Source organism: Pteronotus mesoamericanus, unplaced genomic scaffold, assembly GCF_021234165.1.
Source record: "Pteronotus mesoamericanus isolate MK-2021 breed Mesoamerican mustached bat unplaced genomic scaffold, CSHL_Meso_final contig_169, whole genome shotgun sequence".
Lineage (NCBI taxonomy): Eukaryota > Metazoa > Chordata > Mammalia > Chiroptera > Mormoopidae > Pteronotus > Pteronotus mesoamericanus.
Genome location: NW_026555068.1, coordinates 22,467,766 through 22,494,472, shown reverse-complemented (window position 1 = coordinate 22,494,472; position 26,707 = coordinate 22,467,766). Strand labels below are relative to the sequence as shown.

General features: G+C 42.3%; 1 protein-coding gene across 1 annotated transcript in view; it reads left to right on the top strand.

Moving 5' to 3' along the window:
* The window catches only part of TENM3 (teneurin transmembrane protein 3), a 548,392-nt gene that overhangs the window by 469,781 nt on the left and 51,904 nt on the right, over nt 1–26,707 (top strand). Inside the window, exons 13-18 of the mRNA XM_054566195.1 lie at nt 5,640–5,786; nt 17,911–18,127; nt 19,117–19,236; nt 19,808–20,069; nt 24,720–24,987; nt 26,317–26,460. Of these exons, the coding sequence (XP_054422170.1) occupies nt 5,640–5,786; nt 17,911–18,127; nt 19,117–19,236; nt 19,808–20,069; nt 24,720–24,987; nt 26,317–26,460 (1,158 nt within the window). The remainder of the gene's footprint in view (nt 1–5,639; nt 5,787–17,910; nt 18,128–19,116; nt 19,237–19,807; nt 20,070–24,719; nt 24,988–26,316; nt 26,461–26,707) is intronic.

The following is a 26,707-nucleotide window of genomic DNA, read 5'->3' as shown; positions in this document are numbered from 1 at the left end:
GCCGGTGGCGGCGGGGAGGGGGGGTGCGGCGGGGGGAAGGATGTTGTTTCTGAATCTCCGAGAAGCAGCGCTGTGATACAGCAGTTAAGCGTGAGTGGTGCGTCGTGTCTCCAGGACTATTCTGAACCTGGTGTGAACCAGAGAAAGGGACCCCGGCCAGAGCCAGATATCTGGGAATCGTGAATAGAGCAGCCAGGTGTCCACAGTCTGCAAGGTACAGAACCAGAACCCAGGAAGGGGCTGATCTTCCAGGCAGCATTTGGTGTTTGTGAGCATGTGTGCATTTTTTTCCGGGGAGAGAATCCATAACTATCTCCGCTTTTCTCGGATCTGAGACCCCAAAAAGATTAAGAATCACGATCATACAGGAAACACGGTTCATACCCTCTGTGTTCCACATAGGTCTTTGTAAAAGATAAATAATGGAAACTACAGGGAAAGTATTTTATGAATACATTTCACTGGAGAATAGTTTCTTAAAGGGCTCCACTTTATATGTCCAGTACTCTTATGAGTTTTCTTCTATAAAACAAATTTAAAACTTCTTAGTAGATCTAATAGGAATGACTCTCCTTGAGTGTCATTATTTTTTTTTTGCAATTTATTGTGCATTTTAGCATTTATTTGGCATGTTAATTTTTAAATATACTGTGTTATCTTTATGATTATTGTTCCTAATGGTTTCTTACAGCATGCCTGCATTTTTTCCAATGATTTCCTGTAGTGACTCTAAAAATGATCTTTTTTGGTTGCAATTATTATTTTTAATCATTACTTGAACTTCATATATTGACATCTCCCTTTAACTTCTTTATTATTTAGGACCAGGCTTCTGTGATATTGTCAGAAATTTTACTCTTCAAAGCCAAGATGTAGAGTCCCAGGGGCGTCCAACATTTTGGCGTCTCTGGGCCACACTGGAAGAAGAAGAGATGTCTTGGGCCACACATTAAATACACAAACACTAAAAAAAAACTGATAAGCAGAAATAAAGATTTTAAGTAAATTTACAATTTTGTGTTGGGCCGCATTCAGAGCCATCCTGGGCCAGATGCGGCCGGTGGGCTGTGGGCTGGGCACCCCTAGGCAGTTGTTTTTCTCTCTTTCTATCTTAGTTTTAAGCTACCAGCCTCATAATTATTTCCTATACTATTTCCTACATTATGACATAAAATGCAAATGACAAACCTTGGTATTATTTTTCCAGTACATATATATGTTTTTCTTATGGTTGGTTTTTAACTTTTTGCAAAACTTTTGTTAATTATTTTTAATATTTAAAGTGTTATGTAAATATTGACCCTTTGTATATTGTAAGTGTATTTTCTAACTTCAGCTTCACTTTCGATGTTCTCTTGACTCAATGACAAACTTGTCTTTACCACTGTTTTTTGATCTACTGTTTTGTGTATTGGGTTTTATTTGCTAAAATGATGGGATTAGCTAGATTAGAAATAATTTATCCCTACTTCAAAACTACTAATCCAAGTTAGAATGAGTTACATTCCTTATTTTGGTTGTGTTAACTGGCGTGGACCTGGTGTGAAAACAAAAGGCTTTCTCTCCAACTATGATCAGTGTTATTAATTTTTATAAACTAAGAATTCCCCCAGAAATACTAACTTGTCTAAATCAGAATGTTTTAGGAGCTATTAAGGGGTGCTACCAGATTATGTAAGGTTTAGAATGAATTACTAAGAAATCCTATGGATGCTGTTATTCAGTAATACATTTTTATTTTAATGTTTGACTACGGAATTATTTGTATTAAGTTATAACTTCAGAGTAGCACCAAACACTGTTTTCTTCCCCACCCGAATCTCCCCTGCAACATCCTGTCAATTAGCTGCAAACACGTTTGTTTTTAAATGCCACTCAGAAGCTTCTAATGGAATCGTGTGGCAAAGTGAAGAATCCTTTTATGTACATAGTACAGATGTGTCAGAACCATTTGTGGCTTCGTTTACACACATGACAGAACTACCAGCCCTGAGTGGCTCAGCTGAAAGTTCCAGTTTAAATCATTCTGCTAAGAGGGCGGCCACCCCTGGCAGATGTCAGGAAGGAAAAATAATCAGCAGAACCATCTTTGAAAAGCAATTTTAGATCATTAAAGATATATGAGTTTTGACAAAGCAAGAAGATTTGAGGCTTATTAAGAATATGTTAGATCTCCACATTGAAAGGAGAGAGTATTTGTGCTTCTGTTGAGGAGGGAAGGGGTTGCGTAATTGTAGCCGTGTGAAAAAGAACAGGGACCGTAGAAGACTCTGTCCTCATCCTGACTGCTCGTTCCTGCAAAGCTTTTATGAGAAACAGAGCCCATTGCCATATGCATCCTGAAAAGAAACAGGATCTCAGAACAGCCTGTCCTTGCCAGTGGACTGACTGTCCGCACGATACGCCATTGTCCACCTGGCATGGAGTTAAAGACTACGGGACTGACCCTTTTAAATAACATACTAAATTTGCTCCGTTTGCTCAAGGATTCTCCATTTGGTTTTCCTGCTTATTTATTAACCATGATAATTTGACAGTTTATAAATATGCGAGTAACTCAAGAGAGAAGGTGCAGAGCGCAGGACGTCTGTGGGCTTGCCCCCCAGGTCAAAGAAAGCTCCAGAGCTTACAGAAATGGCTTCCCCAGGGCCTTGTGGCCTTCTCTGCCCTTCCCCTGTGTAGCATTTCTGAAACTGTTCTGTTAAAAACAAACTTTCAAAAACACTGAATTGTTTTCTCACCACCCCCCCCCCACCAAAAAAAATCAAAGTCTGATTATTTGTAGATCTCACAGTTGTAAATTTCCAAAGTCCTGTAGCCATAAAGCATTGATTCCACCTGCATCGACTCTCTGGTGGGCGCACTCTAAGCAGCCCGTGAAAGGTAGTGCTAGTGGCCCTGCATGCGTTCCTTGACAACGCGGAGCATTTCCTGGACTCTGACTGCATTTGCTAAAACGTGAACGCGTTGCCTTTTTGGAAGCTCTAAAGTACCTCTCTGTCGTGTTATGTGAGTCTTATGTCAGCTGCGGCTACTCGATTTGCATGTAAATTCTGAAAATTTCCTTGTCCCATGTGACACTTCTGAAATGTCTGTCTGTTCTTTTTTTCCTTTTTAATTTCTCAAGCTCACTATTTGGATAAGATAGTTAAAGGTACTGTATACTTGCTCTTTGTTGACATGTCTACATATATATTATATAAGTGTATCAGATTGCACTAGGTATGAAAATAGACTGTTTTTCATGCATATTTTTATAAATAATAAGTCAGGCTTACATCATGTGAAATGCCTTGGATTTAAAATATTGAGACTTAAATGTCTGTGTCTCATTTCTATAATTTTGGGTTATCACAGATTCCATTCCTATGTAAAAGGGCCCCACCGGGACCCCAAACTGAAGATAACAGTACATTTGCTGTTTTTTGTTCTTTTTTTATTTATTATTTTTCATTTTTGTTCCAAGATCTTCATTGTTGGCAATTCCGCTAATGAGCATTAAATGCTAAATTAAAGAACCGCAATTGCTCACTCTCTTATCACAGAATAAGAAATTGCCAATCTAAAGAAGATTTGAGTTAACATATGTTGAGAGCAATCTCATTGATCCTCATATGAAAACTTCTTTGGCTTTTTCTAAATGTTTCAAAATTCATGTGATATCATAATCTGTTTTGTTATTTTCTAAAAACTACAAAAATATTGTACATTCTATAAAATAAACAGTAACTACTGCTCAGCAGAAAACAGCAGATTCTCATGTCTTCAGTTATCGTAGAAATAGGTGAAAAATACTTTTTCAGAACATCCCTTTCCCTTTCTCCTCCGAGTACTTATTTTCTATTTTTTGTTTGTGCTTTTCATTAGAATATGCAAATATTCATGGCAATATCCAGGCTTTTTTTAAATAATAATTCCATGTATATGCAGTCAGCTGCTTCACCTCTTTGTCAGTGGGGCAGTTTAATCGTTCTTTTTTGTTAAAAACAAAACAAAAACATCCATAAAGAAAATTCACCTTTTATGTATTGAATAATCCAGAAAGGCAGACAGTAATTGTCTGAAAGAAGCGGCAAAATTAATCCCATCTTGACCTGATGGTATCCATAAGTATAATTTTATTATATCCTGCCTCAAGAGACTGGCAAAATCTTCTTTCTGTTAACGCTAATCTTAAGAGACAGAATGTCTCTTGGCGATACTTTCAAGTTTCGCTGTGGAGGAGGGGAAGCCAATATATGAATAATTCTTTTAACACAGACTTAAAATAAACATCTTTAAACAGATTGTCCCCTTAAATTTCGTCCCCAAAACGAGAATAGCATTCTAATTATAAGAAGCTGTATAACAAGCCCCAATTGCTATAGCCAGTATATTTACTAATATATACTTTATACCAAATTATAAATAATGCTATCCAAAGAGATCTGATTTTTAACCAATTATTCTCACCGCGTTAGAGCATTTATGTCCTTGTTTCTCTCAGTGTCACATCAAACTCATAGACACGACCACCAGAATCTACCCAAGCGTCATCCTCATAAACAGGTCATGTTGGCTGCATGCCAGAATATCATCATTAGAAAGGCGCAAAAATTGTTTTCTTTAAATGTCATGTTAGACTGAAACAATTATAGATTTTGGGTCTATTAAATTATTTTAATTGTTTCCCAAATTTTCCCTTCTTGCCCATAAAAGCAGACAAGATAGGATATAAAGGTAACAGCCTAAAAGCCTTAGGGAGATTGTCACCAAATACCACTTCTCGCTACCTGTCTTGAAGCACGTCACTACCGTGTTTTTGTTCAGTCTATCAATGTTTTATTGTGGTCCTTATGGTATTTCATTTTGTCCGTCCTGAGTAACCAAATATGCACAGCTATTACATTTAGTTGGAAATCTTGTCGGTCCTCTCCCATCCGTATGCAGCCTGAACCCTAATGTTTGTTAGAATAGACGCTAAGCTGCTTCACTATCTCCTGGGCTTTGCTTATTCTGTGACAAGGAATGTACTCCCGGCATAAAGTATAGTCATTAATACTGGCCTATACTTTGTGCAATGACTTAATGCACTGTAATTTCACATGAATATACGGCAACTCTGGGGCCAGATAAAATTAATGTTCTCTTTTTAACATCACGCATAGCCTCATCCCCACTACCATGCTCTTGAATTTAGAGGGAATTTTTTAAAGCAACAAGGTGCTTTAAGAAGGCACGTCCCAACGAGTGACCAGTAATGTTTACAACAGATTAAAAATCTATACCAGGGATTCTGAAATTACCACGTGGAGATGCTTCTTCACACCATGCAATCAACCAATCAACCTTGTTGCTTTGCTAAAGGAAAGAAAAATTAAGTTAATTTTGTCTGGCCCGCAGCTATTTAGTGGGTTGTTGCATATATTTCTGTCCTGCCCAGGTAAGTGGTGTCTCAAGGGTCAGGCCAATCAAAGATGCCACTTGGAGAAGAATTAGATTCCTTAGATAATGTTGCTGTTTCTATCCATGTGCAATTACAGTATTTGTGCTGTTGACAAAGGCCTGTTCCCACTCAGTGTCCCGTATCTGTTGACTGTAGGTGCAGCAAAAACGTCCAGCACTCAAATCCCTCGTGTTCTCCTTGTGTCTTTTGGCAGAGGGCTGTCCGGGTCTGTGCAACAGCAACGGCAGGTGTACCCTGGACCAGAACGGCTGGCACTGCGTCTGCCAGCCAGGGTGGAGAGGCGCAGGCTGCGACGTGGCTATGGAGACCCTCTGCACGGACAGCAAGGACAACGAAGGAGGTAGGGCACCTCGGGCGTGAAAACAGCGGTGGGCCAGAGCACAGGTGTCTCAGGTGCAGCAAGGACGTCGCTCTCCGTTGCCCCCCAAAACTCAGATCCCCATGGACGGGGCTGATTGAAAAGTGCATGCTTGCTGATAGAGCGATTGCATTCCCTGTTGTCCCTGAGATTGCTACCATCCAGGGAAAAGGCAGGGTGACCAGGCCGCGGGGTGATGTGCCCTGTTCTCCGTCCTTTCCCGACCTCGGTGATGATCGTCCGCCCCTGCAGGACGCAGGCCCCTGAGAGCTAGGAGCTCTAAGGCAACAGCTGAATTCCTCAGCAGCCTGACAGATCCCAGGCTGCTTCCAGGCTCTTCTGTGGAAAGGCCTGCGTGACGACGCGCAGCAGTAGCAAACAGCAGGCCCTGGAAGCTGCCCTTCTGCTCTTTCCATCCTCAGCCTTATGCCCTGAGATATAGATTCTGACCCTCCACCCAAAGGAAGCCCCGGGTTAAGAAATGACCCCCTTTCCCTGCGCGCACCCCCCGGCCCAGCGCTGCAGCTGAGGCACAGAGACTGGAGAACCAGAGCAGCTGGCCAGCGGCTGGTCAGTCGGGCGTGTCTGTAGGACTAAGCGTTAGAGAGGCTTCCGCTCCCAGCTGGGCATCTGTGGTCACTGCGGGTGGCGGTGTGTCTCCCGCTCCCTCCTTCATGTCGCCTGCTCTTTGGGACCGTCCACATGGGTGATGGAGTGGCTGGTAAGAGGGCAGGATTTGGGAGCAGATCTTCACTCCGGCTCGTCCTGCTTACGTGACCTCACACAAGATTCTGATCTCTCTCAACTTCAACTGCTTCACCTGCGAAAGAGGAATAAAAGAGGCTTTGAAAGGATTAAGGGAGGGAGTGGAGGTAAAGCACTTAGCCTGTTGCCAGGCACAACATGCATTGTATGGAGCGGCTATTATTACCCGATTATCTGTCTTTTGCTTTCAAAAGTACTCATTTGACTAATTGCAGTTCATACAGTGTTGTCGGAGAAGATGGAACAGTGTTTCCCTCTCCAGAGAGGACCTGACTCCTGTTCTTTGGGAAGCAGAGGGACCAAAACCAACCCTCAAGCTTTCCTGTCACCCCACACGCACACATGCGCGCATGCACACACACACATTTGTGCATGTGCACGAGCGGTGCACATGTGTGTGAATACACGCGCACATGGACGTGCATGCATGCACGTAGGCAGCCCGGGCCCACAGCCATTCTCAGACCAAATGTTCATGGTGTCTCATCTTCCTAACAAGCAGCTGCAATTCTTCCCTTGAGTTTTGAACAGACTTCACTGTTTTCACAGTTTTCTTTTCACCTGGACTATCAAGAAAAGTGAGCCCCAAAGTCTGAGCTAAAGCCTCCTTTGCTTCCTGCTGCTGGCGGACCGGGGAGGTTGTCCCCGCCTCCTCTGAACCGCGTGTGGTAGGACGGGTAGCAGTAGCCCTCCCAAGCCACTGCCCAGACGGCAGCTTTCCTCGTCACTATCCCTGAAAGCCCCTGCACCACTGTTTTCTGCTGCCGCCCTTCCTCCCTGGGCAGATATTTCGGAGTTTGTCTTCTGGAAGGGGGTTGCATCGAGTAGGTCACAGGCTCTCTCGTAGGGAAGCCACCTGCAGGGCCACGTCTGCAGAGACGCTGAGGAGTCCTGTACGGGCTAATCAACTCTTCAGTATTGTGATCGGCGAAAGAGGCTTTTCCCTTTCCTCAGAATTTATCATCTGTGAATTGGCCTCCTTCCCCCTTTGTTGATTCTTATTAGCATGGAACTGTGCAGTCTAGGCTTCCCTCTCCTGGGGGAAGCTGAGCTGATGGAAGACCTCCTGTGGTTTCTCGGCTTATTTCATATCATTTGTATTCCTGTCCCAAACCCAATTTTGTTGATCTTCTGAGAAGGAATCTCAGCAGCTCCTTCGAGGCTGTAAACTGGGTGCCTAATAATCTGATCTAGACGGCTTCTTGGGACAAAAGCTGGGCTGTGGGTACAGAGACGATGTTCTCCCCCTCAAACCCCCAGTCAAGACACACATCTGACAGTGAAGGACAGCGTGGTCATTATATGAGGATGACAGAACAGACTGTTTTAAAATAAGAGCAACCCCTGAAATTCTACGCCGTACGGTAAACTGTACCACTCATTGACCCATTGTCCAAGGTCCATCTGGTGTCAGAACGGTGAGTGAGCGAGAGCACAGCTGAGGAATCTGATTCAATGCACCGAGTAACTAGAGGGGAGAAGAGAACAAAGAGGCTGGCCTGGCTCTCGTCAGAAATTAAACACGCCGTATAAACAGCTGCTCGTCTAGTCTGAGCTACTGTGCAGAACACAATCTTTGTAAAAAGGGAAAAAAAAAGAACAAAGAAGGTTGCTTACTCTTCCCAGAACTGAATGAGGTAGATAAAAAAATTTTGGTAAGAACAACTACATATGGAGGAAGAGTTAAGTATGTGTTCTTAGAGCGAGCATCTCCCTTCCCTTGTAAAGCAAACTTCCCTTTACCAAGTCCAGTGCCCCCCATGTCCACTGTCTAAGCCTAAAGGTCCTCAAAATCCACATCTCAGTGACTAGATGTCCCTCTTTGCCTATAGATCCCCGCCTCCCCTTTCTGTCTCGGAAATGCTTAAGGAAAAGCAGGCTCACGAGGGAATTCTCTCTGAGCAGTAGGAGGCACAATAAAGTAGACGGGAGGGACTGGTTTGTAGCCATTCTCTTAACACCTCCGCAGTCCTACAAAGTGAACCTCCTGGGCAGTTGGTCAAATAAACAGCTGTCGTGTACAGAGGGTCACTAGTTTTCCAGAACTAAGGACAAGCCTGTACCTACAGTGAAGGCCCTGACCACGATCCCCACGCTGTGTGGAATCAGCAAGGCGCCTCCCCCTCTGTTCGTCAGATGTAGCTCGAGGTGTCAGACAGAGGCTGCTGGGGCCGATTGCTTGGACAACGGCAGGCAGTGCAGTAGCAGATTTCTAAATCCCACTTCGTGCGACACGAAGTCAGTGGACCAGATAGTCGCAGATGCTGTCTCCCAAGGGGCATGGAGACACTGGGTACAACTCCTAGATGTTCTGTGGTCGGTGAGGAAGCTTTCAGAGCAACGATTGTCAGTACGTGCCCAGACGTGGCTTATAAACATTTCCCCTCCAACTCCCTCTTCACCCACAGAGCCAGCCTCCCCCTAGACTGAGCCATTTCTGGCTCAGATCCCAGAACTCCCCTGATGGCGAAGTCGCCAAGAGCAGAGAGAGGATAGGGGAAGAGTAGAGAGCTGGTCACTACTAGGTCCTCTGTGATCGGGAGGGGAATTGAGGACAGTGGCCGTGCAGTGCCACACTCGTGAGCTCCTTGAGTCCATCTCCTACTCAGCCATCGGGATTGAGGCATGTTCCCTTCACCTCAACAAGAAAATCCTTCCTGTTCTCGAAGGTTCTGTCTGTTATTCCTACCAGGAAAGACTCTTCAGTACACATGATAAGCACTTGACTCAACAGTCTTCAGCTTTCAAAAAGAAAAAAAAATAGCTTATATAACACAGCTTCAGAGCTCGCTGCATCCAGGAGTTCAGTGAGTGTGGAAATCTGAGTTACTTCATCTGTCACCTCTGCTTTATTCCATGTTGGCGCCATTCTCTAACTGGCTCCCCCTCCCCCCCAAGAAAAAAAAGGACCACCACAAGTTCTGGGTGTACATTCCACCAGCATAAGAACCCCAGACAAGATGGGTGCCTTTTCCGGTGGCGACATAGGCCCCAGGCCCAGCTGACTCTCATCAGTCTGAGTTAGGTCACCTACCCAAAGGACAGTTGAGGTGGTGTCACCAGAAGAAAGGGGTATGTATGTGTGCTGGGGAGGCAGGAAAACAGGTTCTACTATAGAGATATTTACAGCTATCTATAGCTTTTGGTATAACCAGACAATATCCTTGTACACTATTTTGTATGGCTAATAGACTTCTATTACTTTCAGGAGGAATCTTCTTCTATTCTCTGTCTCCCTTCTGCCCCCCAAATTCCAGCCTGTTCACTTGAGAAAAGAAAGCCAGTGTCGAACCTCTGGCATGCCCTGCATACCCCAGATTGGCAAGGTAGCCATCCTCCCTCATGCTCATGTATGGGTGTTGCTCTTCCCTCGCCTGCCCACTAAGAATCTCACTCAGTAGGGGGTTTCAGGACTTGGTTTCGTGACTTGAAATAGTTCCCCATATGGTGGTCCCACTATGCAAGCATCAAAATGCAATAGCTTGCCACAGACAATTCTATCTGTATAGAAGCTTGACCTGCTTATTAACAAGATGACTTCTCCAAAACACATGATCACTGGCAATTGTTACCATGTTTCCATCTTTCTTCTCAGTAGAGGGATCTAGTCCAAGTTCCCTTCGACATCTAGCGTCCCTGTCTGGTCCCCAGTGGCTAGCTCCCCTGTGGGGTTCTGGGGCATGCCACTCGGACCGTCTCCTGGATATTGGGTGGTGGAGGGCACAAGATGAAACTAAAGCCATAGCATAAACTATGTGCAAGAATGGTGGATGCCAAAATACAAATCCCGCCGGGAGCAATACATCTCACTTGTAGGTAGATAATGTTATGCGTTGTCCTTCAGAATTATCACTTGGTGGGTGCATGTCAGGAAGATGTACCTAAAGCAGGCTTTTTTAAAAAAAGTATTTGGAGGTGGATGATAGTGCATAAGAAAGCACAATTAGCTCTGGACGAGTGGCTCAGTTGATTGGAGTGTCGTACCGTACGTACACTGAAAGGTCATGGGTTCAATTCTCAGTTGTACAGGAGGCAACCGATTGATCTTTCTCTCTCATATCCATGTTGCTCTCTCTTTCTCTCCCCGCTTCCTCTCTCTTTCTAAAATCTGTAAACATATCCTCAGGTGAGGGTTTAAAAAAAGAAGAAGAAAGCACAATTGAATTGAGGTTATTCAGAAATTAGAAAGACAGAAAGGGTAATGAGAGAGAGAGAGAGAAAAGAATGCAAATGAAAGGCCCCAACCGCGGAAGCCGTAGGGGTGTGCCTAAGAGCAAACCGAGGAGCAAAACAGCGAATCGGGGGGTGTGACAAACGGGTAGGCTTGGTCTAAGTTTAGAGATCACCAAGTGAAGATGAGCAAATACTTGAAAATGGATTTTTTTTTAAGGTTCTAACAGGAGAATGAGACTTGTGTTCTCCAAACACATATTGCAAAATAAAAATTAAATAAATAAAGTGAGAGTAACAGAACTGGAAAGAGAGAGGGGAAAATGGTTAAAAGAAAGAAAGGGAGGCAGGAAGGGAGAGAGGAAATGACAAGGAATCGTAAGCCCTCCCCAAAAGAATCCAGCCCTCGCGACTCAGAGGGCCTAGCAGAGTCTCAGAGCACTGAAATATATTTTGCTGGTAGACACGACTTGAGGGGTGGTGCGTTACGGGGTTACTATGTGTTTAAAAGACTGTCCTGGATGCTGCTTTAGCAGAGAGAGTCGGGTTTGTGTGAAGCCTTTTATATCCCCAGAACCTGGGGCACCGCTAATCCCATTCAAGGAAAGAGAAGCCCGTCTCGTGCCCTCAGAAGCAAGGACCCCATTACCTTCCCAACAGTTTACAAGGAACATGGGGTCTCGCACTTTCTGAATGAGCTTTAGAAGGGGAGGAAAATCGGAGCCGCACAGGCTGACACTGAAAGTCTCCCCTGTGTTTTCCACACACTGCCGTTAGCCGCCACCTCAAGCTTGGGGGGCGGACGTGGGCCTTGCGGGGCACCTCTGCAGGCGCGGGCGCCGCTGTCACACTCCTCCCCGCGGTGAGAGCCTCTGCTCTCGTGGAGAGGGTTGTGAGTAGCCGTCATCGTTCGCAAACACCACATCGTCGTCGTCAGGGAGAGTCGGCCACTGTCAGCCACGCGCGTGCATATTCCTGCTCCTCCTCCAGTGAATTTATAGGAGGAACATTTGTGTCTTTAAGCTAAAATAGGACGGGCACAGTTCTGAAGCTGACTCTGCCGGAGAGTGTATCCGAGAGGTTTGTCTCATGCCGGTCCCTGTAGGCATACCTCCTTCTGTTTCATAGAAATACAGGTACACTGATTAATGTTGCCACTACTACGTTAATAATAATTTAGTTGTTTCTTATTTTTTGTTGTTAGTCTAAAGACAAAAAAAAAACCTGTGTGTTTCTTTCTATGTATGTATAACTACATATAAATATCTGTGTGAATGGACAAATATTTCTTCCGGACAGATTGTTAGAAGTGAAATTGCTGAGTCAGGGGTGTTTTATTTTTTAATTTTGAGAGCGACTGCCTAATGTGCACTTCACACTCTGTACTTCATCAGTACGAGAGCAGTTATGTCGCCTGTTCATAGTTTGTACATAATCACCGCACGTCAACAAAACTGTCCAACAAAATGAAAAATATGAATTTTGTCGGATGGCTGAAAATGACTCCCTTTTTATTGGTTTAATTTGCCTTTCCCTAATTACTAGTTAGATTGATGATCTTTATATACATTCCTTGACTGCTTATATTTCTTCTTTTGCTGACTGCCTATTTATTACTATTGCCCATTTTTTTCTATTGAGTTGCCTGACTTCTCCCTTTTAATTTTTTAGACCTTTTGTTTATTCAGCTTATCACCTCTTTGTTAGGTGCGCAACAGATATTTAATCCCAAATTTGGGTTTATCTTTTGACTTTGTGTGTGGTGTCTTTTGTCATGCAGAAGTGTTCAACTGATGGAAGGTAATTTCGATAATGTCTATCTTTTCATTCATGAATTCTGAGTTGTTAGTCTTTATAAATAAGGACTTTCCCTTTGTAAGATTATACATACCATTTCATGTAATTTCTTCCAATGCTTTTTATAATTGTGTGAATTGCTTAATATCCAATTAATCAAGAGCATTCTTAAATACCTATTGGAGTAAAAACAAAAGAATGCTCCAAAAAATGGCATAGCATCTAAGGGTGGGGAAAGGTTGATAAAGGAATACCAGTGGGTGTCTCTAATATGCTGTTTCAAAACATTTCTTTCTATTTTTACTTGATGATTTTTGACAGAGGAAGAGAGGGGGAGGGAGAAAGAGAGAGAAAGACCTGCATTTGTTGTTCCCCCCATCCGCGCATTCATCGATCAATTCTTCTATGTGCCCTGACCAGAGATTGAACCCTCTGCCTCGGCATATTGGGACAACTGAGCTACTGGCGAGGCTTCTACTGTGCTTTTAAGACATTATTTTGACTTGTTCAGATCTCACAATCCCTAGGAACTGAATTTATTTTTTTCTTCATTCAGCAAATATACTGTGTGCAAGTTGGGGCCAAGAAGTGTATTAGATGCTGTGGATACAACGGGGAAATAGACTATCCTCAAGGAGCTTCCTGAGACCGTGGTCTGAGCTGCCTGGAGAAGGAGGTGGGGGTGGGGAGTGAGAGCACGTCAGAGGCCTCCCGGCAGAGGGAACGGCCAGCGTGGCAGGTCTCGTCAGCCGTGTTAAGGACGTCCAACCTCTCAGAAGGCAGCAGGGAGCAAACAGAGGAAGTAGTTTAGCTGAAGAGGTGAAATGATCAAAGTTGATTTGATGACTCTGACTCAAGTGTAGAGGATGAAGGGTTGGGACAAGACTGGAACCTGGGAGACCCAGCTATTGTTGACATCTTGTCAAGAGGTAACCAGGAGAGCCCGAAGGGTAGTTTCAGGGAAATGGAAAGAAAGAGACTGATTCCAAAGATCTCTGGGGTGAAGTAAAGACGGAACTGGTCACTGGTTGTGTGCAGAGAAGAAGGGAGGGAGGAGAGGAGTCAAGGGCTTCTACTTTGAGAAACAGGAGGGCAGCAGGTGGAGCTGTTCCCTGATAGAGACAGGACAGGAGAGGCGGTTAGAGAGGGTCACGTGCGTCCCTTTAGATGTGCTAAGATTTTGATGCCTGTGTGATATCCAAGTGGAAGCATCCAGGAGGCAGTTTGTGGAGATGGAGTTCAGAAGGATGATCAGCCTGGAGACATTAGCACTGAAGTGAGGTGACCAGAGAGATTAAGGTCATCGGGAAAGCTGCTACAGACACACTAAGGAGATACAGAAAACCGGACATGCTTCCAATTCAGTAATAAAGAAATGAATTTCAAGCATATTGCAGAACGGTCACTTAAAAGGGTAATGAAAGGTACACCTGTACACTTTAAAAATTCTGAAGTCCACAGGTGAACAACTGAATCAAAATTTCTACCTCTACCTGTGGCTTGGGAAGGAGAGAGGGGACTCCAGATACCCTGGGGGCAGGGCTGGACATTATCTTTTGAGTAAAAAAGAAAATTTACTAAAAGATTTATGACTTCTTATTCAGTCAATAAATCAGGGTTTTGAAAAACGAATTAAATATCCATAGCTGCTTGAAAGAATAAAGAGTTTTGATAAGCAGATTAAAGCCAGCATAGCGGGTAACTGAGGAAAAGACTTGGAGTCAGAAGTTGTAATAGTTGTGCAAAATGTGCCTTGTTTAAATTTGCCAAGAAAAAAATATCAAGAATGGTTTCAAGTACACAGATAAATAGAGCAGGGCAGAAACTTTAAAGCAAGACCAGAGGCTGACAAACTATGACCCCTGCGCTAAAACTTGGTTTTATAAATAAAGTTTTATTGGAACATAGTCACACCCATTTTTTTGCATATTGTCTATAGCTGGGCTGCTTTAGTGCTTGCTGTAAAGGCAGTTGAAGAGTTGCAACAGAGACTATGTGGCCCACAAAGCCTAAAATATTTACAAAATAAACTTGTCAACAACTGAAGTCCAATGAAAGCCCCAGGAAAGACAAGAAAATGTTTTAAAATGAGAACTAGAGCAATGATATTAAAGATTGAGTGAAAGCTTACACTGAAGAAAGGCCCCTAATTGATATTGACATTGTTGTTCAGTGCATTTGAACATTTCTGATTTTCTTGAGCTTTTTTATGATTAATTCTATTAGATATGGATTCTATGCCAATATAAATTTAAGCCAAACTAATATTCTCAAGATTAAAATGGAATCTCGATGAGTTTGAATAGCTATTCCATGAAGACAATTTTGCCACAATATACATTTGGGCAAGTGGGTAATCAGCTTAGAGGGACCAGATAGTACTAGCCCCATATGCACAAAGAATGAAAAATGTTTCCTCAAGTTATAGAGAGCCAGATTCAGGACCATCCGTCACTTGCTTGGGCAAGTTACTGATAAACTCTACAGAAAAATAACAAACAGTGTGTCCCTGCATCTTGGCTGTTGAAAATGAGATTCCTCCTTGATTGATGTTAGCAGAGAGGCTTGTAAAAATGCATTTCCAACTGATTAGTTCAGAAGGTGTCCATCTCATGCAGTTTTATGACCTGCAGACTACATGCCAGATGTACATTTGCTGTTTATAAACTAACAAAGATGAATGACTAAATTTAAGCATTTCTCTTTGGCCACTGTACTATATATTCCCTAAAGGAAGACTTGGTGGGATTATCATGGGACAAGAGAAGGGAGTGGGGAGCATTAACCCTTAATTTACCAGATTAATGGAAATACCATATAATACAGTACTTGGAAATACTTTCTCTATTGAGTAGTTTCTGTTCATGTTAAAGAATGAATATAAGGGGAAAACCTGAAAGAATATCAAATGTTTGTGTTAAGTTACTCTCCCAAGCAAATGCATTCTAAATCCATGGAGTTTTATTTTTTAATTTTTTTTGAAGTCATTAATGATATTGGGGCCATAGTTCAATGGTCTACGACTTTAAAAATCTGCACCTTAGTAACTGTGCTTCTATTTCTTTGAAAGAGATGGAGGGAAAATGCACTGTATTGCATTATTATACTATATCCTCATGAAAAATAAGCCTGTAGCACAGTTTCATCTTTCTTCCACTAGAAATATTGAGAAATATTTAGACATTTTTCATCTTCATGGCCTTTTGGCTAAGAAAGTGATATTTTAGTAAATTCATATTAAATTTCGAAGCTCAGTTTCATTTGATTTTATTAAAACATTTTACTGTTTTCAAAGGAATAATATGCAGTTTTAAACAATTAATACATTTTTAGAAGAATAACAGACATCTACATGAAATTCTATCATAAGGAAACAGTATGTCATAAGGTCTGCCTATTGGAAATTCTGACTCATACATTTTCACGTGTATAGAAATTGTGGTAACAAAAAAATTAAAATATTAATGTAAAAAGAGTCCAGCAGCATAAATCTAATTTAAGGATTCACCTATTAAGCTCTTTCTTTGTATTACAAGGAAAACAGTGAGAAGATTTGTGGTTACTGTCTCCAAAAAAACCTAAGTCCTTTCGATTTCAAGTGACAAAAAAACCCAACCCAGCCCAACCCAGCAGGCACAGGAAGAAGGGCAGGCTTCTGCTTCTGGAGCCACAAAGGCCAGGAGGTCAGAGCAGCTGACCACAGACACCCCAGAGGTGTCCCTGTGACCTGTTGTTTATTCTCCCGGGCTCTTGGCCCTGCTTCTCCTGGGATGGCTGCGTTCTCAGGCACCCGAGCTTCCCAGCCTTGCAGCTCCAGGCTTGCGGGGACCTCTTCTCAGATAGCTCCTGACATTCGCTTGAGTTAGACAACTAAGGTCCTGTGTGCATTTCTGATCCAAACGTGGAGGGCAGTATGCACTTGGACTGAGAGTTGGGGAGCCATGGACAGATACCGAAATGAGAATTTAGGGCTGTTCCCCAAAGAAGGGGAAATGGGTGTTAGGAGAAATCACAAGTGTTCCCTACATTCTTCCTCAGGTGGGCAAAACGACTTAAGGACCCTGAGCCAGAAGCCCTGATCTGTTTCTTACTTCACCTGTGTTGTTGTTGACCTACTTCCAGGCTGGGCAGTGTAAATCAATTTAGTCTGTTTTCTTTTGTCTCAGTTTGCTGTTAGATAGTGAAGGGCAAGCTTATATTCTATTAATAAAAGTAGCCTAAAGCAAAAAAAAATGGCTAGTATGGTTTTTTTTTAATAAAAGTTATTTTAAAACACTTGTGTAAATAAAATATATAGGTCAACTAGGTATTTTTTCAACTGAGTTTGCCGTAATAAGGTCCCACCAAGACCTGATACTTAGGTCTGAAGATTGTAAAACTATTTTGTCAGCTCTCCCAAGAGGGAGTCAAGTCTTCAAAAACCAATGTTCTTATTAATTGATGCTGAGAAATGTACCATAACTGGCAAGTAGATGAGAATTTATCTATCAGCTGGTCAGTGAACTTCAAGGAAAATGTCATCAAACCACACTAACCTGGTGCTCTTATCCACTAATGGGTTGGTTTGTATGTTTCAAACAAAACACGTACATGGACCATTGAATGTGGTTTCCTTCGGATGTTCCCAGAGAAGTCATTGGCAAAGTCTTTGTAACCTTGACTTTTTATATCACCCACACTGTAGGTCAATGTCGTGTGACAGTTTCTTGATTTCCAGTACTTTTGGCTTGTTTACATTTGCCACATTTTAAATTAACTCCTCCGTTTTAGGGAGGCGTATCCAGGGCTCAGGCTTCTGTTTAAAGTGTGAGAAATGACCTTAATTTTATTTGGAACACACTTTTATCTTCCTTGGGAGAGCAGTTTCTGTGAAAGGTGGTTGACTAATCTCATCTATTTTGTGTTGATTTGTATTGGCTTCATTTCATAGCCTGTTATTTTCTGACCCTTTCCCAAATTAGAACTTCACCCGATGCAGGTCCCTGTTTATTTACCACACACACTTCCTACGTGAGCACCTCGTGCACTTTCCCTTAAATATAGAAGGCCTGAGTAATTATACTTAAAACTAATCCATATTACTTCATGCTACTAATAGACTGTCCTAATTAGTAATTTTTCATTTCTGGCTCAGAATCAACATATGATTCTTTTCAGCCATCTCCAAACTAAACATTTACTTTATACAAAAGCAGCTGCAAGGATTGTGTTTATATTTCATCTGTTTCCAGAAAGTATACCTCATAGGAATTATTCTCAGATGGGGGGAGGGAACAAATCGTTCGATGTGAAAAAACCGCCCAGCAAACAAAACGCATTCCACTTCGCAGCACAGGGCGGGCAGGCCTCTCACTGGTTGTGTTTCTCTCCGCAGATGGACTCGTCGACTGCATGGACCCTGATTGCTGTTTACAGAGTTCCTGCCAAAACCAGCCCTACTGCCGTGGGCTGCCTGATCCGCAGGACATCATTAGCCAAAGCTTACAATCACCGTCTCAACAGGCTGCCAAGTCCTTCTATGACCGAATCAGTTTTCTTATAGGATCTGATAGCACCCACGTTATACCTGGAGAGAGTCCTTTCAATAAGAGGTTAATGCATCTTTCCCTGCTATAGATTCATAGTGATAGCAACAGTTACATGAAATGCTGACGACTGTGAATATGAGGGAAGGGCTTTTTTTTTTTTTAAATACGGTTTTTCCTCTTTCGGCAAATTCTTCACCAAACTTTGCGTTTCAAGCATTTTCGACACAGTTCACATACTTTGTCAATTTCAGTGCCTGCGACATAACAGGACATCCCATTAAAGAGTCAATAAATCTTCATTTAACTAGTGAGCTCAGTTGGAAATGTTTCAAAAGGAGCAGTGAAAAGACCCCAAAAGGCAAAAGAGGAGAGCACTTTTTTTTGCAGCTGAGCTCACTAAATAATATAAATTATGAATGAATGGAATGGAACTGCTAATGCAAGGCGGTGGGATCACATAAGCTGTGTGACTGGTGCTTGGCAGAGCAGTAATGACCTCAGAGTAAGCCCCTAAGTGAAAGCAGGTGTCTCGTGTCTCACTGAGCGGAGAAGGTGATTTACTCTAGAACTCCTGGGTCTGCAGCAATTTCGCAGCATTAATGCAGAGAGACCCAGCAGTTGATTAAAAGTTGTTGCACAAATGTTCCTTATTGCCCCCTTAAATCTTGTACTTCTCGGTCCCGGCAGACTTACAGATTGCCTCCCAATTAATTGGAAAGTATACTTTTCTTCATGTAAGCACCAGCCATGTGATTTATGAAAAAACAGCCATTTATAATTTTAAAATTCATCTCTAAATTATTGCTTTGGCTATCACTCTCCCAAACCAGATTGCAATGAATTAAAGCCCTGGGTGAAACACCAGGCATTTAGAGAATGTGAGTTACACTGAATTAATAGGGACATTGTATTGGGAGCATTTCAGGTCTGGTTTTTGTGAGTCATGGCAGCGTGCGATGCTGTTATTTTATCCTGAGGTTGAATGATCTCTACATTGTCATCACATGGGCCTGAGAAGACAAATGTTCATTCCCCTTCTTCGTTTCCCACAGCCTCGCGTCCGTCATCAGAGGCCAAGTCCTCACCGCTGATGGAACTCCACTGATTGGAGTAAATGTCTCGTTCTTCCATTACCCAGAATACGGATATACCATTACCCGACAGGATGGCATGTGAGTGTGTCCCCATGCACTGTCTCTGTTTGAAATATTGTGAGCGTAAGAACTAGACATTCTTCTGTCACCCGGCATGTTTTATTGTCCCTTGTAATATAGAAGTGCCGCAGCTTTCGGACTCCAGAAATCCGTGGCAGTCCATGTGGCAGAAACTCAGAGTCCTGTATTCAGATAGTTCTTTACAAGTTGATTTCCTTTTCTAAAGCAAGATGATAGTGTTATGGTTTTGAGTGTTCTTTGTCTGAGAAGATTCTTGTTGAAATGTTTAGGAGGGACATTGCATAGTGTGTACAACCTAAGTCCGATGATTCTGGAAAAGGAATAAATAGGTAGATAATACAGCAAATTTGGAAAATGTTAATAAATTGGTAAGTCTAAGTATAGGGTTTAAGAGTGGTCATTGGACAATTATTTCATATTCCTGTAGATTTTAAACTATTTCATATAAAAGTTGGAAAAGTTGATTTTCTCTGTAAAGCATAATAACTTAAGGAGGTTACATTAGATTAATTTGGGAGTCACTCTATGGGATCCAGATGATGCACTAAGTATATCTTGTTTTCTGTAGGTTTGACTTGGTGGCAAATGGCGGGGCTTCGCTAACCCTGGTATTTGAACGGTCCCCATTCCTCACTCAGTACCACACTGTGTGGATTCCCTGGAATGTCTTTTATGTGATGGATACGCTAGTCATGAAGAAAGAAGAGAATGACATTCCCAGCTGTGATCTGAGTGGGTTCGTGAGGCCAAATCCCATCATTGTGTCATCGCCTTTATCCACCTTCTTCAGATCTTCCCCGGAAGACAGTCCCATCATTCCTGAAACACAGGTAGAGCATTCTAGCAGGCAGTGCTGTCAGATTAAACCGTTTGCAGATCATGTGGTTTCCCAAGAATGTTTAAAAAGGATTGTGGAATCCCAGTGCCATTCCAGTTCAGCCTGTAGAATGAACTGTGGGATGCGCTGTGTGCGATGTGTGTGCCCACACACTGCACGGGGACTGTATGGTGGCATATCAAGTTATTGCTTAAAGATCTATTCAGAAATACTTTTCTTCAGGGCACACCTGTATGTATTCAGTAGTTGTAGCCAGGTGGAAAAACAGATTAAACTCAGCAGCTAATAATGTCTTTGCTCATTTATTCTCTCACTGGAAAAGGTTCTTAGCGCCCTTATGTGCCAGGCCTCCTGGCTGGCTCAGTGCAGGTGCTGTTGTGCATGGTCATTTCTCTCAGTAACTTACCATTCAATTATCCTCCTAAATAAAAAAAAAAAAAATGTTTTTGAAAAGGTTGTTTTTGACAGAAAATGTTCATTAATTTTCTCAGGATATTATTTTTAAAATGTGAGTTCTCATGTTCTATAATTTGTAAATCAGAAAGCCCTATTTTCCACAGGTTAAAAAAAATGTAGTAATTTTCTTTAAAACAGCCATATTTTCCCTATTCATTTTACCTACTGAAATATCTGGGCACCATTTTCTTTCCTTTGTGTTTCCAATTAGAAATACTTTCAGATCTTCAAGGCAGGACATGTGGCACAATAGTAATGGTCTTTATTCATAAATAGCTAAGGAAAAATACATGGTCTTTAAAATTTAACAGCACATAGCAGCTGTGTCACATTCATTCTTCAAATATTTGTTGAATTTTTGTTCTGTATCAGGCGTCATCAGGATGTGTCAGATCAGAAAATCAGTCACAGGAAGTACCTGTTTCCAAGGAGTTTACCTGCTAATAGGGAGAGAAAAACAGCAAATGTATAAATATATGTCAGGTTGTGAATAAGACATTGTAAAAAACAAAGCCGGGTAAAGTGGATGGAGGACAATTTTGCGAAGGGTGGTTTGGGAAGCTCTCGTTGATAACATGATATTTCAGCAGAAGCTTTAAGTGAAAGAATCAGCCTTAAAAATGGAAGCAGTCCAGGCAGAGCAAATACAAATGCTCTGAGGGAAGAGCCTGCTTTGCCTGCTCAAGAGATGGCAGAGGCCAGCGGGTGTGGCTGGCGTGAAGGACGTGGTACACGAACCGCAAATCACTGAGGCCAGGCCTGACGAGGAAAAGAACGTCTTCCTTTGAGTAACTGGCAGCCATTGGAGGCTGACACAAGGAGACCAGTCAGAAAGCAGTCTCAGTAGCCAACAGCAGAAATAAATGCTGGTGGCCTGGCCAAAGGGGCTTGGGGTTGTGGTGGTAAGAAGTGTTCCTGCAACGGTGGAGTCCAAGGAAGAGGTTCCAAGTCAAGACATCAGTTCAGGAGTCACGAACTTTACAGGCATCCCTGAGGCGTAGGATGAGGGGGTGTCAGTGGAGTTTAGAGGAGGTGAGCAAAGGTCTAGGATAACAAAATAGGGAATATGCTCGCAGGCAAACATGATGCAGAAGAGACACCTCATTCATTTACTGCCTAACAGTCAGGCAGACTTTGAGTTGCAGCTTTAAGAAATTCATTGTAACCTGTTCGATGTAATGCTTCCTCCCCAGGGTCCACCTTGCAGTAACTGAGTTCCTTAGCCAGGCCTAAAATAGACTTAACCTAGAGGCAGTGTCTGTCTGTAGGAGGAAATTTCTAGCAAACCAAGTCATTGAAATAGGTTTCAAATAGTCCACAGTCCCAGGAACACGTGAAGGTTTTGTTTTTTTATTTTCCATTCCATCATATAGACAGCAGACATTCAGCAAAATTTACTGAGAGCCTATTTATACATTTTTTAAAAAATCATACCCTTAACCCTACAATTTACCCATCAATGTGACTAGCTCAATGAATGCCAACAAATTTATACTGATGCATGCAAAATACATCATGCCGAAAGAGGTATTCTGCTAGCATAAAAGGAAAAAAAGACACACATCCTGCTATGCTAAATATGACAAAGGTTTGAATGAAGAATTGTGGAAGTTCAGAGAGAGCTCAATTCCTAAGGAACCGAAGCAGGCACCCTCAAGGAAGCAGGCCTTAAGATTGAAGGAAATGTGCGAGCCACCATGCGGTGGTAGAAACAAACAACATTATGTAAAAGCTCATGAACAATTTAAATATAGGGCATATAAGGAGAAAGATTGGGCCCCGATTGTGAGAGGCTCTGAAATACCATCCAATGGAGACCTTGAATTCTTTAGACAAAGAGAACCCGGGGACCAACGAAACTTTTTCAGCATTTCTCTAGCGCTCACTCAAGTGAATAAATGCCTAATTGCAAGGAGGAGACGGAGAGATCGGTGAACAGCTAGTGATCCCCGCGTCTCCATACACACCCAGCACAGGGTGGACAGGGCCCAACAATCACAATGGCAGTGGAAGCGGAGAAGAGGGAGTGGCTTAGACAGAGACTCGGAAAGTGACATTGGCAGGATGTAGCTTCTAACTGAGTCGTTAATGGGGTCCAGAATGGGGCTTACACATCACGCAGCTGCCAAAAAACAGGCTGGATGGTTTCTTTTTCCCCTCTGGTGGGGCTGACATTGAGCACTGATGCAGAATAACGTGGTCAGTTTAAATGACATGGGAGATGCACATGTTTTAATGAACTAAATTACAGATATCTGTTCCTTGAAAGCTGGTTAATGATGGCAAAGACAACAGTTATTAAAATTAGGATAACACATGATATTTTGAAATAGAGAAGAAATTCCTAGAAGGTCACAGGAAAAATAGTCATGAAAGATTGCCTTACACATAAAAACCTATCACATTTAGGAGAAATTAGTTTGAAAATAAATGAAGAGGAAGTAAAGTTTCTGCTTTTGGTCTCAATTGCTTGTATTTTCCAGGCCATTCCGGAGTCACAGCATCTGTTTGTCAAACTAATCCTTTGATATTTCACCCCAGTGATGGGAGAACAATGAGTTCTGTTTAGTTTGTTCACCTTATATGCTTCAGTCCAACAAAGGCACTGCCACTCTTAAATGCAGTGCTCTCCCTTCGTCTAATGGAGTTCTAAAAAGTTTCTATATGTTCAGAAACTATTTTACTTAAGACAGTCTGTGGCTGACCTCAGCGTGTTTGGTGAAGAAACCCTGACCGCAATGAATGGGTCTGTCTCTTGAGGTAGAGTGATGCCTTCTTAATCAAGTTCAGGGCGTTGTCAAGGCCCTATTCATGCCAACACCGATCACAGACCAGGACGGAAGCTTGTTTAGTTCATTCTCTTATGCGACTTCCAACTATTTGATTGTTCCCATTGAAACCGATAGCGACACCCTCAGTATCAAGGTTTCTAGTTGAGTTATTAGAGTTTGGAGACGGCGGAGATACACCATCCCCGCATTCTGTGTGAGAGGAGGCGGGAGAGAGAAACACTTCTGAACACCGTGCCGCTGTCCTAAGATTTTCCTGCGGGGGAGGGCAGTCCTTTAGGCCTGCCTGATGAGCCGTGGTAGGGCCTTCTGAGGGAGCCCCTGGAAACACCGTGGAATTCTCCGTAGAGAAACGGTGAGTTCCTGGCCCATGTCTAGAGCATAGATAGCCCTGCACCTCACAGTCTATGTAGTAAGACTATGAAGAGCTGCCATTAGTAGCCAAGCTGATGGGAGTGTTGGTAAGGAGAGCCTGAAATCTTTAGGAAGACTTTTATATACTATGTAAAAATATATTTTTCAAAATATACTTAAATAATGTTTTGGCATGATGTATTTTGCATGCATCAGTATAAATTTGTTGGCATTCATTGAGCTAGTCACACTGATGGGTAAATTGTAGGGTTAAGGGTATGATTTTTTGAAAAATGTATAAAATACATAATTCTTATGCAGGTAACTGTATTAACCTTCTACAGCACAGTTTCACTTTGAAAGGCATATAGTGTCTTTCGTGTGCATCCAACAACACATTAGCTGTTCACAGGGGGATATCTTATGCAGCTTTCATTTATTAATTCATTTACCATCATACCAAAAATCAGCGGTGACTCCCAGTTTATTTACCTAATTATGAGAATGTGCTATTTTTATGTCACCTTTCATCATGGATATGGAATCTGTTATCATTCCTGCCTTTCTAAGTTGTGACCAGCCAGCTGATGAGGCCCCAGCAGAGGTTTCATCTCTCACTGAGGCAGCTGGCGGGGGCCAGATCTTTGGCCCAGACCCCATCCCTGTTCTGAGCCAACCAGCTTCCAGATGTCTGCTCCAATTCTCCAGGGCAACGAGGGCGAGAGATGGGTTAGAGAGAAGCCATGGTGACTGTAAACTAACAAGTCGGTGCGTGCCGGCCTGACAGGGTGGTCACGGCGGCTCCTGCATGAGGAGCAGCACCTGAGGCGTGATTAACTCAGAATAAGTGACAGGAAGCTGTCAGGCGGAGAACAGGCAGGCAGCAGAGGTGGATCCCATCGCTGAGTAAGATAACAGCTCAAATGGCGACTTCTGAACTGCAGCTCTTGTGTCTCAGTTGCCCTACTCGGTTCTTTTAACTATAGTTGACCTCGTAGTTGCATGTGATCACAGTCCGGTGCTTTCACTTCATTCACACCTAGGTGCTCCATGAAGAAACCACAATTCCAGGAACAGACCTGAAACTGTCCTACTTGAGTTCCAGGGCTGCCGGGTATAAGTCCGTCCTCAAGATCACCATGACCCAGGCCGTTATTCCATTTAATCTGATGAAGGTTCATCTGATGGTAGCTGTAGTGGGAAGACTCTTTCAAAAGTGGTTTCCTGCCTCCCCGAACTTGGCCTATACTTTCATATGGGATAAAACAGATGCATATAATCAGAAGGTCTATGGTCTCTCTGAAGCTGTTGGTAAGTTCCATGTAAATACAGTCTGCATCGAAAAAAAAATTATCTTGATTCAGAACTAACATAAAAATAATTATAACCCATGGAAACCAGAGGATGAACAGAGAGAAAAGTGGTAAGATTGTCGCAGGGAAATTACACACGCATTGATTTAGATACACTATACAAAAAGGAATGTATTCCATATGAGGAGCAAGAGAAAGTACGATTTGGGAAGAGGCTCAAATTATATTTTAGAAGAATGTTCTGAATTAGATTTTGAGTTGGCATATTTTTTTCATGTTTTTTTATTATGTCCCTTTTTTTATTTTCTGCTTTTTAAATATAATTTTATCTCCCTAGCTTTCCTTATCTCTGTTTATGGTTTTCTGTGTCTAACTGGTGTAGTTTCAATTCATAGTGATGTCTAACAGGATGTCAGATAACATTTGTGCCTAAAAATTATTTTAGCTCTTTGAACTAGAAGGACCAGTCAATTCAAGGAAAGGATATTCTTAAAACATCAGTCAAATCCTCTGTGTCACTGGGTGATGGGACAGTAGTATCGAAGTTGGACACGTTGAGATACACATAGAAGAGCGTCCAGCTCAGGCTCTGAGCATCAGAAACTAAGGATAGCATGTGCTTTTCCCTATTAATATAGAGTGAATATTGTTAATGTTGCTTTTAACATAACAAACACTGTATCCTGAAATTAATAGATCCCTTGGACTTGGAGCAATTCAAATCAATCAGGTAGTTGCCCCTTCCCTTTGTTCTAAATTTTAAAAATCGACGTTTCCTTGTGAACTCTGAGGGGCTTTTTTTGATCCGTCCATATAACTTTACTGTTAATGTCATTGTTCATTCCTGATAATGTGACAATATGGCTTTTTTACTGTATTGAATCTTATTGTAAATATTTTTCATAACTTAATACTCTTGGAAACTAAATAGCTCTAGTAATTCAGATAGCAAAAATGATTTTTAATTGTTACCATATGATCACCATTTGGAACTGATTTATCTGAGATAATTACTTAACTGGTTGCCCAGCCTGAACTTCATTCTGTGCTGTGAACCCCTTGTGACGAGTAGTTTGGGGGAAAAAATACTAGTTTCTATTAAATCAATACAAAAATAATATATGGAGGTCTTTTTTTTTTTTTAGAAAAACATCTTTATGTGATTAAATCTTCTCTTATAAAAATATAAAAATAAACTCTGCCCCTAAATAAATGGAAATGTAGTCTCAGAACACAATGGTGAAAAAATAAGATTTATCAAAATAATGGCAGTCAGTTGTGGTTCTGCCACGGCTGACAAACGAGCTGTGGTTTGTCTTGGTTCCAGTGTCCGTGGGGTACGAATACGAGTCCTGCTTGGACCTGACTCTGTGGGAGAAGAGGACCGCCATTCTGCAAGGCTATGAATTAGATGCTTCCAACATGGGAGGCTGGACGTTAGACAAGCATCACGTGCTGGATGTTCAGAACGGTGAGGTCTTGTCCACAGATAGTTACTATTGCTCGCTCAAATTTATCATATTGCAACATTTTATTCTATGTATGTGCTAGGATTAGAATGAGTAGAAAAAAAAATAAGGACATACAATTGACCCTTGAACAACCCCGGGATTAGGGGCACCTACCTCCTGCTCAGCAAAAAGCCTGCGTGTAACTTTTGACTCCCCAAAAGCTCAGCTGCTAATAGCCTACTGTTCACTGGAAGCCTTACCAATAAC